The sequence below is a fragment of the Lepidothrix coronata genome, unplaced genomic scaffold (assembly GCF_001604755.1).
Source record: "Lepidothrix coronata isolate B3197 unplaced genomic scaffold, Lepidothrix_coronata-1.0 Scaffold50, whole genome shotgun sequence".
Lineage (NCBI taxonomy): Eukaryota > Metazoa > Chordata > Aves > Passeriformes > Pipridae > Lepidothrix > Lepidothrix coronata.
In genome coordinates, this window is record NW_016690230.1 from 1,485,753 (window position 1) to 1,502,471 (window position 16,719).

General features: G+C 36.2%; 1 protein-coding gene across 4 annotated transcripts in view; it reads right to left on the reverse strand.

Moving 5' to 3' along the window:
• DIAPH3 (diaphanous related formin 3) overlaps nucleotides 1-16,719 on the reverse strand; it is a 210,095-nt gene that overhangs the window by 64,269 nt on the left and 129,107 nt on the right. For all 4 annotated transcript variants that reach the window (XM_017815368.1, XM_017815367.1, XM_017815369.1 and 1 more), the window contains 2 exons: nucleotides 15,838-16,002; nucleotides 11,716-11,851 (listed from right to left, as the gene is read on the reverse strand). In XM_017815368.1, coding sequence (XP_017670857.1) covers nucleotides 11,716-11,851; nucleotides 15,838-16,002 — 301 coding nt within the window. The remainder of the gene's footprint in view (nucleotides 1-11,715; nucleotides 11,852-15,837; nucleotides 16,003-16,719) is intronic.

The window sequence follows — 16,719 nt, forward strand, 5'->3', positions numbered from 1 at the left end:
TTTACAAAAAAATTGTGGGTGGGTGTTAAGGGCAACTTTGTTCAGAAAATGCACAGGATATATAGACTTCAACCTGGAGTTATTCTAAGGCTTTGAAGTTTTTCTGGTGAAAGCCATAGCACCAATAAGATAATTTTCACTGACAGGAATACATGACCGTCAGTTTGACTGTCAATAACAGTGCATGAACTAGAGTCATGACTCAGAACACAGAGGTTCCTCTGACACTGATCAAATTTTGGAAGAACCTTGTTACATTACAGCAAGGAAAACAAAAATTCCAATATACAGATACAAAGCAGAAACAGTTGCCAAGCCTGCTGTGGATGGTCTGGCTGAAAGCACAGCTCCTCTCAGATTTAAAAGTATTAAATCCAATTTCAGCCAAAAATATCACTATTTGCAGTGACTTCAAGCGAGAGACACATAACAGCCCTTCCCAGAAGTAAAACACATGTACATACTTCACATTTCACATCAACAGTTTAGTTCAGTATCAGAAGAGTTACATTTCTTACTTATGCCCAACACAAAGTAGAAAGCCTTTGGCACTGCTTCAGAGTTCTAGGCAAATGTACTATAAAAAGGTAGGATTTCCCCTAATGACTGAGCACCCCATAAGTCTAGCTGAGAAGAGTAAGTTTCATGCCATCTTGTTCGCTCTTGATAAATTGGTCCATTGTTGGGCTGCCATAAAGTGCTTTTAGGGTACAGAAATAGGTAAACCTTGACTCCAAGTATGTGAATGAAAGAGTGCACCAACTTCCACACAGCTTAAAAGAAGTTAAATACAAACTAAAACTCTGTTCTTTGTGAATTATGAAAGACAGCTGTCCCTTTCAAATCAGCTGTTGAAATTAAGGTTGGTACCTACATCAATTTAACCTCTGTAAGATAGCTCATACCACAGAAAGCAAAAGGTAAGCTGTGGTAACAGGTGGTTCTGTATCACAGAGATACAAACATACTTCAGTGATGCAAGATACCAATTTCTGCATCTCAGCTGAATCATAATTTCCCATTTAAGTAATGGGACTGAGAGTGAAATCATCTTAATATTGAGCTTTTTAATAAAAATGTATACATTTCTGGTGTTCACCATGAGTCTATAAACACCATTCTTTTTGTGACAATGGAAGAAAGTCACTATAAACTCACTTTCTACAGAGATTATTCAGGTTCATTTATATTGATGTCAGATCCAGTAAAAGACTGCCAGAGCAAGCATTTCTAAGGGAGATCGCAAAAAAGTTTTCATGATATAAACTGGAGTTATAGAAGAATAAACAGAATGCCAAGCCTTTGAAGTGATGCATCCCAGGACTTTAAACAGGGGATAATAGTTGTTACATCTTCCTTTGTGACCTGAATGATGGAATAGAGTGCACTCTAATCAAGTTTGCATATGGTGCAAAATTCAAAGTAATGGCTGAGCCACCCGACAATTGCGCTGCCATTCACAAGAACTTTACAAACTGGAGGAATGGGCACACAGGCATCCTAATTAAATCCAATAAAAGACCTGCAAGTGGTGAGATGCAACCTCATACAGTAGCACAGTGGGAGCTAACAGGCTGGAAAGCACCTTCAAAAAAGATAATTGGAGATTCTGGTAGACAACTTATTGATCATGAGTCAGTATTGTGTCTCTGTGGCAAGGACAACCAAAGAACAGCATTGCCAGCAGGTCAAGAGAGGTCATCCTTCCCCTCTACTCAGCACTGGTGAGACATGTCTGCAGTGCTGGGTCTGGGCTCCCCAGTACCAGGGAGACACGAACCTATCCAAGCAAAGTCAAGGACCATGAAGATGATCAAGGGATCAGAGCAGCCCTCATACGAGAACACAGTGAGAGAGCTGGGACTGTGCAGCCTATAAAAGAGAAGGCTCAGGGGATCTTAGCAACACATATAAAAATACCTGATGGGGGACTGGGTGGGGTGTAAGGATGACTGAGCCATCTTAGGGATGCCCAAAGACAGGATGGGAGGCAATGGGCACAAACTGATTATAGGAAATTGCATTCAAAAGTAAAATGGGGTTTTTTTTCCTGTTGAGAGTGGTCAAACATTCTAATAGGCTACCCATCTACAATGGCTGCAATAATAAAGAGGTTACCTTTTCACTAAGTGCACAGAAACAGTAGCTAACAGTCTGAAAATGAAATTATTTTCTGTATACACACCTACTCTCTCACCACTTCAACAATATAGGATGTTCTAGTAATGCATTATATATTGCATTACCTGATAATGTTTTTTAAAAGCCAGTCCAAAGACTCAATCTTTTTATAGCCCTTTTCCTATTCTGTAGGGATGCTGTGCCTTTTTAGTGGAAAAAAACTCCTGCTAAATTGAGCACAGCGCTAAATTTCTTCTAGTTATATTTAATCACTCATAACTCATAAAACAGACCAACCTTGTGCATTCTTATCTAAGGCTAAAATTTTATAGGACAGGTGACAGCAAGAATGATCAGATACATAAGAAGTCAGTCAATATGTTTTACTATTAATGAATGATTTCCCTGTTTTGTTTACACATCAGAACTCCAATCACAGAATCACAGAATATGTTGAGTTGGAAGGGACCCACAAGAATCATTGAGTCCAACTCCTGGCCCTGCATAGGACTATCCCCAAGAGTCACACCAGGTGCCTGAGAGTATTGTCCAAATGCTTCTTGAACTCTGTCAGGCTTGATGATGTGACCATTTCCTGGGGAGCCTGTTCCAGTGCCCAACCACCCTCTGGGTGAAGAACCATTTTCTAATAACTAGCCTAAACCTCCCCTGACACAACTTCAGGCCATTCCCTCAAGTCCTATCACTGCTTACCAGTGCCTGCCCCTCTTCTTCCCGTCACGAGGAAGTTGTGGACTGCAATGAGGTCTCCCCTCAGTCTTCTCTTCTCCAGGCTGAACAGACCAAGTGACCTCAGCTGCTCCTCATATGGCTTCCCCTCAAGGCCCTTCGCCATCTTCACTTCTCTCCTTTGGACACTCTCTAACAGCCTAATATCTTTCTTATATTGTGATGACCAAAACTGCACACCAATGACACTGACAAAAATACAACCAATCTGCTTTCCAGATTAGCCAAAAACTAGTATTTTCATTTGTTTTGTTTCACAGAAGGAAAAAATACAAACACCTATTACTGAGACGTATCAACTACAACTTCATTTAGAAAGCAGTCAGAACAACTTCAGTAGCATTCTTAATTGAATATAGCTTCTTAAAAGAATATATGTAGCTGAGCATAATACGTGTGTGTGTGTGTGTGTGTGTGTGTGTGAACATCTCTCTCAGTTACTGTGTGCCTCTCAAGGAGTTCATTTAGCACATTTCTATTTCCATTCAAATTTATAAACAGCCAATAAATCAGAAAATACACAGTGATCACTTATACTGACAGTTGTACTACAGAGATGGGGGGCTGAAAGAAACTTTCAAGTTATATGATTTCTCACTAGTGGAGAGATAAAGTTCTGACTGGATTATATGACTGAGCTTAGTCTAAGGAAAGCTTCTGGACAGCTTCAGGTAGGAAAGATCCTTTCTGATTAGGTAGCTATAAATGCACAAGAATACCCATGAAGATCAGACCTATGGTCCACCTAGCTCTGCATTTTGTGCTCTAGTAGCTGATAGCAACAATCTATAAAAAGGACAGGATAAATATATAATGGCATTACTAGAATGGTCTCTTGGTCTCCAGCTGTTTGTAATTCAAAGACTTTGCAGCTGCATTTAATAGCTTTCAATGGATAAAAGCTGCCAGAGAAATCAAGTAACTTTTGTCAGTAAGCTTCAGAGCAAGAATATTTTGGTATGTAGCAACAAGACTGTACTTCTGTACAACCACTGAGGTATTGCTGAGTGAAGATAAGCGTCATAGCGAACAGCATAGAAATAGAAGCAGCAGCAGACTCAGTTTGAAGGAAGAGTCAGAGACATGACCTTCCAATCAGCTAGCTTTCCAACAATTACAGAGGAGGTTCTTGGCTCTTTTACAACCTTGGACCGAGGAAAGTAAAAATAAAGCATATCCTCCAATGCTTTGGTAAGGATATTTATTCCTCCCTTCCTCTGCAACTTGAGAGAAGAAACTTTTGATGATACAGAAAAAAAGAGAGAATAAAAGCATCGCATAGCAGGAGTGAAAGTTTAAAGAGGACTCTGATGTCTACCTCCTTATGAAGGAGATGTGAGTTAGTATTTGGAGTAGGAAATGCCTACTCAAACCAAAACCTACTACCTGTATAAATGTTAGAGCTCTTAATCCCAAAGATGGCTCCAGAGATTGTAATTATTTCACATGGTAATGCCATTTTAAGTTTGAAGCATAGTTTTCACATTTGTTTAGAAATTTTACTGCTACAGCATAAATGGCAAGCGTTATGAGAATCTTCATCTACAGACATTACTTTATTGACCCTTAATTTTTTCAACAGTTCTGTTTGTTCTGACTATTTTTTCTCTCTCCCAAATACAGCTGCTATTTATTTTTTCAGGGCTTTGTGTGAACTTCAGTTTCACAAACCCCCTCAGCTGCTATCTCCAAAGATTCCACTTCTAAGTAAAATTTTCAGAAAGAAAATAATTATTTCTTCTAAACAACTTGCTCTTTTGGAGCTACTACTTAGTAAAAACTAGTAGCAGCTGCTCCATTCTGATCCCATGGGTTGCAAATAACTGCATGAACCTCCATGTTTCAGAAAATTTAGCACGTTTGACATGTTTTTAGAACATGACCTGTGGCTATTAGTTTTTAATTAATATACATACAGATCAGTTCTAGCTTTTTGCATGAAAACCATCCATTTGCCTGAACAGATAGGGTTTTGATGTATCTCATCTTTTGCTGTGGATTCTGCAGATGTATCACACATTGGCTTTTCAGGGTTTTTTTGGTCGAACATACCTGTATTTTATCATTCTCTGTAGCATTTTCAACTATGAATCTGACAATTATTCTTGAGGGAACATCTGTTCTCAGTAGTTTACCCAGATTTATACTTTACTGTCAAAACAATACAATTGAAGCTGAAAAATAACCTCTATACTTAGGGACGTATCAGATGACATTTTCTTTCCGGTTATTTGTGGCCAATGTCTGTCACATTTCCTTCTTCACATGTAGGACTTTTTTTTTTTTTTCCTAATGTAAACAGCTATTATGCAAAATTAGATCTACTTCCCAAACTTGTCATGAGCTTACTGTCAACTGTCTGCTAAGTATCAACATGAGTAAGTACTGAGTAGGCAACTCTGTAATGCCCCACAGTTCTTTGTGACCACTGTAATAATTTAACATAAGAAGAACTTACACTTCTCACAATTACAGAACTGAGCTATTTCCCACTGGATCCATAATAAAAGTGACTCTTAAGAATAAATTCAAATAACAGAAAGTGACTTCAGGAACCCTCTTGGTAAAAAGGGTCCAATTTGAGGATAAGTGTAGGCAATCATGGAACAACAGGAAGGAGTATTCAGCACCCGGATGGAACTGAGATGAGTGGAGCACTTGAAATTCCAAAAGGGTAAACTCCCAAGAGAAGAGAGCCCTTACAGAAAATGCTTGTTGGATAGTAATGTTATATACTTTGTCATATATATCATTATCAGATCTTTTGTCCCCTTTACAGTAAATTTAGTTGCATGAAACATATTCCTAAATGTGCAAAAGCTAGCAATATACCATTTTCCAAAACTTGTGTTTTAGCCCAGCAGATATTTTAAAACATTTGTTAGAAACTAATAATGTCATCTCAGTTGCAATGGAACATGAGCACTAACCTGCGTCATTTGCAGTCCTTCGCTCGCCTTAGACTAAAGGAATATTATTGACAAGTGTTGAATCTCCTATCCCAGTGAGAAGAAATTAATAAAACAGAGGCCTTAAGAACTTGAGCTAAGCAGGGAAAGTAGGGTCTTTGGGGGTACTTACTAATATAAATAGGTTTGGGGATTTTTTAAATTTATTTCAAAGGCAAGCATTTTATCTGCTGGAATCTGAACTTTAATTACCTAATTACATTTACTATTTTCTTTGCTTAAACTGTCAGTACTGGGATCCATGGTGTCCTTTTGTTTTGCAGAACTCTACAGAACTAATGAAAATATTCATATTGCACAATGCAGCAGATAGTAATAAAATAGTAAATATCTGAAGAATCAAAACTGAAAACACACTTGGCAAATTTGTGAGACTTGAATGTCGGGTTTTTTTCCAAAACCAGATAAACAATATAAAACCTCTGCAAAAATAAATGCTGCAAAATTGACTGCAAATAAGGTCATAACTGTTTAAATAAACTAAAAGATGTATTTAAAACCAGATGGTTGTGATAAAAGTGAAACTGAATAACACAACTGAAAACAAAGGAATAGTCTACATTGGAAATCAGATGTTTCATTTTGGCATTACTTAAGTGCTTTTGCATAAGGAAAGGGCAGCCTTTGTAAATAACCACTGATAAAAGTGGCTTACTTAAACAGTATTCAAAGTAAGACACAATGAAGATGCCACAATGATGGAGTTCTCAATTATATTACAATAAATTTAGCTGGTATTATCGCAGTTATAGAATTGTCTACATTGTGATAAGATCAAAATAATTGATTGGTGTGCTTTTTACTAAGAATCTGAACAGCACAAGAAAGTATGTATCTGAATGTTAATAGTATGCAGACAAGTGGCATTTACATAAAGATCCCCTTCCGCTGGCTATTTACCTTTAGAAGGACAGTGTGTGATCGTTTGATCTGGATTCACAAAAGCAAGTAAAGCAATCTTACTGACAAAGCATCTCATGATGAATATCATTTTGCAATCTGGAGAATATTTAGAGGACAGGTTTTGTTACCATAAATTTCAAAATACCAAGTATCATTCACTACTTAGTCAAAATGTTTACTGATTCCACATACTTTTTAAGTTAGAATGGAGGTGAAAGGAAAATATGAAGCTGATATTTTTACTATGTCAACTAAAGACAAAGCTGTTTTTATCAGTGAACTATTTGAGCTGTGATCATTAGGACATGTAAGTGTTGCTAAATGTAAAGTAGAGATAGAGGATTTTAGCAAACTACAGTTTAGAGGTATGTAAATCTGACAACGGTTTCAGGTCTAAATCTCAAAAAAAATTTGCAAAGAGCAAGTAAAACGATTTCATATAATAGCAAAAATCTATGGTCTTATTAGCAGAAGTCCTAATTTATATTGTAAAATGTTAAGGTTTTTCTAAAACATTCTGTACTGCATATTCATAAAAAATTACGCATTTGACAAACTACAAAATTTTGATATATTTATATCTTAAATATAAAAGAATTGAACTTAAAACTTTATGAAGACTTATCACAAAGTACACATATTTATCTAGTTTTAGAAAACGATTATATCAACGCCAGACTCGGTGTAACAGTATTTCAAAGGCAGCCTAATGCAGAGGTATGGATGATAAAGCACAGGCTATGATCTAGATGACTCAGTTGTCAATCTATGTATCAAAGGCACAACATAGGTTAAGAAAGACTACTGTCATTTGTGAGAAGGCCAGTATATTGTAGAACCACCTCATATTTGAAGTAAATGTCAGTTACTACTAATGAAATTATTGTTTTCAACCTGAAGAAATTAGTTTAAGCTCAAACACAGGAGATACCTTAAATCCAGATCCATTTTCTTTTTGGGTTAATACGATATTTGTAATGTCAGTCACACCTGGTTTAACACAGTCCTAACATGCTATATGCAACTTATAATATGCAAGTCACATATTGTGTATATTTTAATAAAATTTATATTTTGTTACATATTTCCTTAAGTTGGGGATTTCCCTGACAGTGGCAGGGCAGTTGGGACTAGATGATCCCTAAGATCCATTCCAACCCCTTAACATTCTATGATTCTATATTAAGTTTTTGTAAATGCAAAAAAAGACAGCAATACCCCCCAAATAACTAAAAAACTTTTGCAGTATTATGTAGGTCACTTTTATGCAAAGAAATGAATCCCAGTTTCCTCCACCTTGTGCAGCAAAAGGTCGCACCATAGGCAACAAATCCCTGCTCTTCAAATAGCTTCTAAAACAGATAAAAGATGAAGAAACCCAAAGAAAAGAACTTCAAGAATGAAGCAAAATCTAGGACAGGTTAAATGTCTGTGTTGCACATGAGACCAGTGGTTAACAAAACAAGTTTGGGATGATGATACAAATCTTGTTTAAGCACTACATAGCAGCTCAGGACTTGAAAGTCATTGAGTAACTTCTGAAAGCAGAAGCTCCAGAGTCATGAAGTAGTCACTAATGGTTAATTAATGGTCACTGAAAAATAAAGCACAACCTCAAGCACTGTGAAAAAAAGATTGCTTTTCCATTAAGAAAAGAAGCAGCAGCTAAGCAAGAGCAAATCAAAGGCACTGCTGTGGCCTGCAGAATTAACACTCCCTGAAGCATTTTGCATCCTGTCATCTAAACCATTTTGTAAAAGAATAAGATCCCAAACTATGTGTGGGGAAGGAAAGCGAAGATGGTAGAGAAGAAAAAATATATCTGCTTCAGTTCTGGCTTCCTTTGCAGAAGACCTCTCAAATTTCACTATGTCATCTGTCAACTAGGACCATCAATGGTAGCCATCACTGCCAACACTACAGTATCAACTCCATGGAATTTTATATCCACATTAAACTTAGGACACAGATGTTCAGGCTTTGACTACGTAGTGGTACTGATTGATTGAATGATAGCAAGAACTAATTATAGTGACAATGACAAATAATGCACAGGAGTAAGATATTAGCAAAACCAGTGCTGTTAATGACTTTCAGTCAAGTCCAGTAAAGTGTGGTTGGGTTATTCTTGGATTATTATTTTAGCTGTTTGTTTGATTTTTTTCTTCTTGCTGCTGATTCTTGGGGTATTTTAAAAAAAGAGAAAAACAGTTAAACTCCAAAGTAGTACACAGCACAGCGATACACAGCCACTCCTAACTTTCAGGTCATTTTCAGTTAAAAAGCCATGTTACTGAAAAAAAAAAGTTGAGATGTAGAGTACGCTATGATCTGTCCACTGAGAAAAAAAAATATTGAAGACCATTTAGCATATATAATCTAATCTTTTCTCTTCTTCCAAGTATGCAACTGTTTGAAACCCAGAAAATAATTTCTGGGATGGTAACATCAGTGAGTTTTCAGCTGCTTTATTCAAGCAATACTTGAAATACTGTTTCTACAGATCCAACATCTGATCCAGTCACCATGTCAAGAAATAATATGCAGCAAAATCCAGTTACTCCACAGTCACACTCTAGATAAGAGTTTTTGGTATTTTTACAGAGGGAGGACCTGGTTATGAATTTTTTAGCAGGTCAGATATAAACATTTTGTGACTGATTTACAGATTCTTAATGAGAAAAAAGCCTTTCCTTGACCTAGTTATAGCTAGGAAAAAAAGGGAGGAGGGATTTTTTTGATTGTCTATGTTACTCCAAAGAATCATAGCAACCTGCCTCTTCAATTAAATACTGTAAATACAGTTCTGGTAAGGTTGTCAAAATAATAATAATAATAATTAAAAAAACAATCCCACTTTTCATGCTGTTGTTGCTGTCCTTTCTGCTGCCACAATTTGGGTTTTCTAATAGACTTTTAAAAATGTGTTGCAAATAGGTACAAGAAACCTTACAACTTATCAGTAGCCAATTTAATGAACATCAGACTCGAGGCATTTATAGCTTGAGGTGATCCTAACATCATCTTTTACTCTGATGTTTAGATCAGTCATTCCAGACTGAACTTTGAGTGGCTACTCACAAGACCAAGAAACCTCTTTCTGTACAGTGTCAGGGACCTGAGTCGTGTCTGAGGCCCTGCCATAGTTGGTCTGTGGTTGTGCTCATCGATATGGCATGGGAAAATATTGTATAGTTTCGGTTGGGAACCGAACCTTGGAAAGAAGAACAAAAGATTAGGTTAACTGGTGGTAACTTGACATTTAGAAGAAGAAACAAGAGAGCCGTTGTTGGCACGGAGTTGGTGTCATAAACCATTGTGGTCTCGGTTTGCGCGCTGGCCACATGTGAGCCAATGTCACAATTGGAAAATTCCACTCCTGTGAGGGGGATATGAGAGATGGTTCTGGGTTGGATGGGTGAGATGGACACGATTTTGATCCAGGGGACGCCCTGAAGGTGCGTGGCCTGCCTGCCTCTCCCACCGAGCACCATATTGCATGTCCTCCTGCTCACCGGCTTTTCAGAAATCCAGGGGTCGGTGTGTATTAATTGCTATTGTGAGTAATAGAATAAAGTTGCTTTGCTCATACACTTCGTGTCTCAGTGTTTGTGATTTTGGGAATCCTCACGAACCTAGAACATGTACACTTACATGATTTAATAAAAAACCCAAGCTACTTAAAGACAAGATGGCTTGTGTGCTCCCTGGCACATTAGCTGAAGTGGTAAGGTTCACTACCAGAAGCCTACGTATACATGCGAGTATATGACGCAGAAGTGTCTAACGCTGGCACCTGTATTCTGGAAAGCCTGAACATCACATTATGAAGAACAGGACTTGAGGGTAGCTTTAACTTTCACTGAAAGACTATCAATTTTCCACTCAAAGCGCTATCAGTCATACATACAACATGTCTGAGAGAAATCTCTTTTGAAACTGCCAACTGTGCATGAATGCAGATACCAGTTTTACCCTTTCCTAGTCTTCTGCAGATGTCCTCTGTCTTCTGTTAGCTTTGAAAAGATTGTCACTGGTGGTCTTCTGATTGGGTCTTGAATTGTACTTCTAAAGAATTAGAAATTCTGTGTTCAGAGAGCAGTTGCCTGATTTCCCACCTTAAGAGAAAGCTCTAGTCTCACACCTCAAGATATGGATAGTCTTACAAAAATAAATCAAAGACTTTTGGTCTGAAACATCTCTGAAACTAAACAGACCTACTCTGGCTGTTAGTGAAAAGTGGAAGAGACAGATAATCATTTATGCCAAAGGTGCCAGCCAGGGCTTGAGTAGGGAACTGTTTAACAAGATCTGCTCAGGAAAAAAAAGAGTAGCTCATGGTAATTTATACAGTAAGACATGTATCATTCTGAAGGATTACAGAAGCTCAGTATGGGATAAAATACAGAAGTATAGAGGATCATCAGGCATCTTTTTTAGTAACGGAGTTCTCACAGTATCTGCCACCTCTTTAAATACAAAATATAGCATGAGTAACTTTAAAAATGCATGGCTGAGGAGTTTTTTGAGGTGTTTCAATAGGGATCTGTTGAAATAACAATTGACATACTCAAAGAAAAATACAAAGCACTTTAGGAAGGGCTTATTCTCATAAAAGAACAAAAACGTGTATGCAACCTTAGTCAAAGAAAATGGCTTTGTGATTTTGAAAATGTCTTTTCTCAGGTAAAAAAGGATTCTGAGCATAACCGAACTTATACTTAGTCACACAAGGTTCAATATATTCCAACGGAAAAATAAAAGGCAGCATTATAAAATAAATTGAGAAAAACTAGTAATTAGGAAAGTTCATTAACAATATAAAATCTAAGAACTTCTTTGCTGAAAACTTTAACCAGTAAAAAATCATTCATCTATTCTGTTTTTTCTCATAGCACATTCAGATAATGAAAAAATAGCAGATTTATTTCCAGTAAAATGCTTGGTAAAATGTATTTTCTACGTCACTTACCTGTTTTCATTTCTAACAAGCGCTTTTTCTTTTGTTGCCTCTCTTGTTTTTCTTTTTCTGCCTTCTCCTTAGCTATTTTAGCACGTCTCTGTTTTTCTTCTGCTTCCCTTCTTCTCATATTTTCTTTTACTGCTTGCTATGAAAAAAAGTAATATAGAGTTCCATGAAAACTGAAGTCTTAGCAAAACCAAAGCTGAACCTTAAAGAAAAAAGCTTTCAAATCTCATCTCCTAACTAATCATAATTTATCAAACCAAATAAATATTTTACATTCCATGTTTAGTACATTTTATTCAGAAGAGTAAGGAAATTCAGAATAAATATATTAAAAGCACACTAATTGCCCCCAAATAAGGATTATACATTCAGCAAGAAACACATCGTAAGAATACACATGTAGGAAGAACTCAAAACATCTAAACCACTTTGTTTCACAAAATTGTAAGCAGCTAGTATTTGTATTTCTAGAATAATTTCAACATTTATTCTTTCCCATGCAGCCACTAGAGCAAGCAAAACAAGGCTGTCTGGGTGACAGTGTTGCATTTTTCTTATTCTTATCTACATATGCATTAATTCACTGGGTTTATAAATTCTTGTCTTCTGGATAATATCCATGAAATATTGTTTATTTTGAATTATAAATAAGGACTCCCAAACCTCCAATGAAGCCAAAAGAGAACTATGAGTTTCAAAGTTTTTAAATCATAATTTTGCATATTCAGACATTAAGCAAAAGAACTGTGTCACATTGAATACATTTTTAACAAAAGTATTTTTGGATTACTTTTTCATTCTTTTAGTGTTAGCTATGTACATTGGTAAATTCTCAGTGCTCTAAGAATTTACATTTGCATTATATGTAAAGTGCACCTATTCTCATTGTAGAAAGTTTCTTTTTTCAGGACGCAGTTACACAGAATCCCGTCTTCCACAATATATCAAAGTGGTCCCACCTACAAAATGGCTAGCATCTTCACAAGGTCTGAGGCACACGCTGCATGTTTGCAGGGATAATTAATGTCTCACATGTTGTTTTTAGCAGGAAAATGTCCAGACTGCACTCAGAAAAAAAATACTAGAGAATGGACTGAAGATTATTATATAGCACAGATGAATGTGGATTTACAGCAGTATTTCCAGGGGCACTGTATTATCACTGTAATAGATAGTGACCATAAGAAGGGGGAAAAAAAATATCAAATAGAACTCGTGAAGAAATACTTATCTTGGATAACTGAAGGAGAATAAACTTCCCATCATGAAAAAAATGACAATGAAATGGACTTTTTTACACAAAGCAAAACTGTACTTTCACACAGTCTTCTCCAAAGTAATCTGTCAAATTTCTTGATACAGGGGGAGGAGGCAAGAAGCCTACTACAAAATGCTAAAATTCTTGATTGAATTATTTTTAACAAATTCTTTGCTGATTTTCAGACTAGGCATTCTGTAGAATAAACAAGTGGGTAAAACTCAAATGGGTCTTGAGCACAAGTAAATACTGGAAGAAATTACACACTTTCCTGACAGAGTGGCCAAGGAAATTTCTACTTTGCATCTACTTTTTCCCCAAAATTAATACCAGTATGACTCAGCCTCAGACTGCAGTCATTCAAATGTAGGTATCTCTTCTTTCCAATCACACTGATCAAGTAGGCTTGATTTTGTAGCTCACACCTTCATATTCAGTGCAAATTGGAAGCTTTGGTGTATCACACCTTGCCTCCAGCCTTTCTCTAGCAGGACAGTGATCTTCCACAAATTCTATGTCACGGCTTAAAATTTCAGGCTGATGATGTCTTGGGTACCATTTAAGACACCTCTCCAGGGTACTAAGCACTTCTGGTGTTAGTTCTCCTTTGAGATATCAGGTAGACAGCTCTTCAAATTTCACTAACTGTATTAAGTATGCATCTCCCTGGACTAGAACACAATATTAGACACTCAAACTCACATGGAGATGCCAATGTTTCGAGGTCTATGCTCTAGAGCCAAATCCTATCCTACAAGTTCTATGTGTTTTCAACACAAAACATGTGGCATACTAAGGCCTGGATTTTCTGAGATGGAAGAATTCTTGGGTTCCCTCATGTGCTTTCCAGTGTTGTCTCTAATTTTTGTTTAAGTATTTGCATCATATGAAAGAAAAATAGAGTTTAGGGAACAAACTCTTACTTGGTTGCTCCTCTTCTGGTTCTTGAAGTCATGTTTCTGCTGCAGAGCAACCTAGTGTCAACAGGAGCAAGGGGTTTCTACAGTCTTATGATTAGTGTACTGTCTTGGACAGAAGAGTTGTTGGCTCAAGGCCTCTTCACTCCCTTTCCTACAACTGCAGAAAAATTCTAAGCATTAGACAAACAATTGCTTCATCTTGAAAGCTATCCTTCCAAGGAAAGGGATGAGCTAGTTAGCAGTCCCTGTGATGCTGTGAAAGCATAGAGGGAGGTTAACAGAGATGTCTGATACCTAGGATGTTCCACTGACAGTACCAGGAATTTAGCTTCAGAAGTTAAAGCACTGAAGGTAAAATGCTTCACCCTTTTTTTTGATCTGGCCGACTAACTGTACTCTCCATTTGGTGTTCAGAGAGTGCAAATAATAGCTGTCACAGCTGCCAAATAACACTGAAGTACAAATTGCAGTCCAAAGTTAGCTATGAAACACAAGTCTATGGCTTCAGATTTATACATGCTTTTTAAAAACTTTTAAAATATTTTCATTAATTAAGAATAAAAAAAGAAGAATTGTAAGTAAGTGAATACTTTACGTAAATCATCAACTTTGTATAACAACAAGGATGACTGAACTTCAGTTTCCCACACCTACTGGTGATAAGTGGCCTTTTAGTTTTGGACTTTTTAATAAATCAATGATTTTTCAGCATTAAATTTACAAGTCTTTTGAACTAAATTTTATAGGATAACAATCACTTTTAGCTTCTGTCAGTAACCAAGTCCAATACTAAACAATCCTGAAAATCACACTTCAGGTGTCTCATGTTAGGCATCTCAAAAATCTTTTCTGGAAAGTCTCAAAACTGAGCAGCTACTCAATATTTTGTTTAGTGTCATTGAATGATAAGGGCTTGCATGCCTTATCTACACATCTTTTTCATATACCCTTCAAACTGCAAGACAGAATTATTAATTTTCCTCAAGGTTTCTTCTATCATGCTCATAAATAATACCTAACCGTTTTGAAGCCCTAATTAATCTATCTTTATAGCACTGCTGTGAAGCAGAGGTTAATATCAGTGGTATTTTACAGACACAGAGAAGAAATATGGGAAAATTACTGTAAAGCACAACCACTCCCTTAAAGCCTCCATCTCAACATGAACCTAAGCAGTTAGAATTCACATTCTACAATATTTACATGGAAGGTGTGGTTTAAACATCAGAAGTTAAAGCAATATAACTATTTTGTAATATTTAGTAATTTTGAAATCAGACTATTGAGCTTCATATTAGGCATTGATCAAGGTAGGAAAACATAATCAATGCCCCTGTTGAAAAATCTGGCATATGTAATTTGTCAAGAAAAATTTTTTCTCATTGAAGATTGTGCTTTCTAGGTTTTTAGTTGCTAAACTCTGAAGCAGAAGAGACTTAGTAATCTTTAAATGCTCCAAATGCTTGCTAAATATGGGTTCCAGTTTAAGTCCGGTCCTCAAAATAAATGGACATATGAATTTCAAACTGTTTCTCAGTATTTATGAAAGAAATAATTTTCCCTATCTATATCTTCAGACATGTCTGAAATCCTTAAAAAACTCAACCAACCAAGTAAAACCAAAAAAGACGGGGAAACATGAAAGCAACTTAAATTAAGTGTGTTGTAATGATAAGCATCAGCCTGCCATGAGGAGTAGGTGGTAAAATGACTAAGTGAATCTTTCTACAGATCAACAGGCATTCGTTGGATCACTCCTCCGGATTTTGTCACAAAACTCATGCTCATATAACATTCCTGCAGGAGTGTAGTCAGTAAGTTAAGCTATGTAATCATAAGTAGCCAGATGTGACACAAACTACTTATTATCCAAATTCATATACAACTACATAACATTACAAGAAATAACTTATAAGAAAGATTAGGCATAAAATAAACATATTGTACCATGAACATGGTCCTGAAGTTGTTTAAGTCTGTTAAAAACTCCTCCACCGAAACTTTCTTCGGATCAATGGCATAATATCTCATCACGTTCTGATAGAGTTTTTCCATGTTCTCATGCATCCGTGAAAGTTTCTGAAAATCTTCTTTGGCATGAACTAGAAAGCTGTGCACTGCTGTTAAGGCTGCAAGAATACTCAGTAAATCCAGTCAAACACATGGCTTTTACTTAACGTTCATACACATTTTTTATTTCATCAAATGAAGACCAAAAGAATTCGTTCCATGTCATATATGCTTTCTAGTATTTACTGTGTATATTAGGCCTATGAATAAATTCAAGAACTTACACCAAAATATCTCAACCACTTTAAATTTAAAGATTATTCCGTTACCATATAATTTCATATGAAACAACACGAAATGTATGGAACTAATCTAACTTCAAGCACTTATGCAGTTTACTTAGCATCACCGTCTCCTTATTGAAGCTAAAAGCTTAGGTATATAAATTTCAATTTACATGGAATTTAGGTACAGATACCAATAATTAACCTGAATGCTTTATCAAGAAATAGTATAGTTCCTACTAAAATTAGAGTAAAAATAGAAATATTGATAAACAGTATTAGCAGTAAAAACCATGAAAGATAAAGAACTTCATCCTAACAACAATGCATTTATTTCTGTTCCTGATGGCTGCATCAGATATTTATGTTTTTTCTAAGGCTATTTGCAACGTCAATACAACATAATTAAATTAGAGGTGAAAATAATAAAACTACATCTACAAAACATAGACAATTTATAAATAGCATCAAAATACTGCACAAATTAAATAAAAAAGCTATGTTTATTTAGGACATCTGATAATGTAGTTTGCCA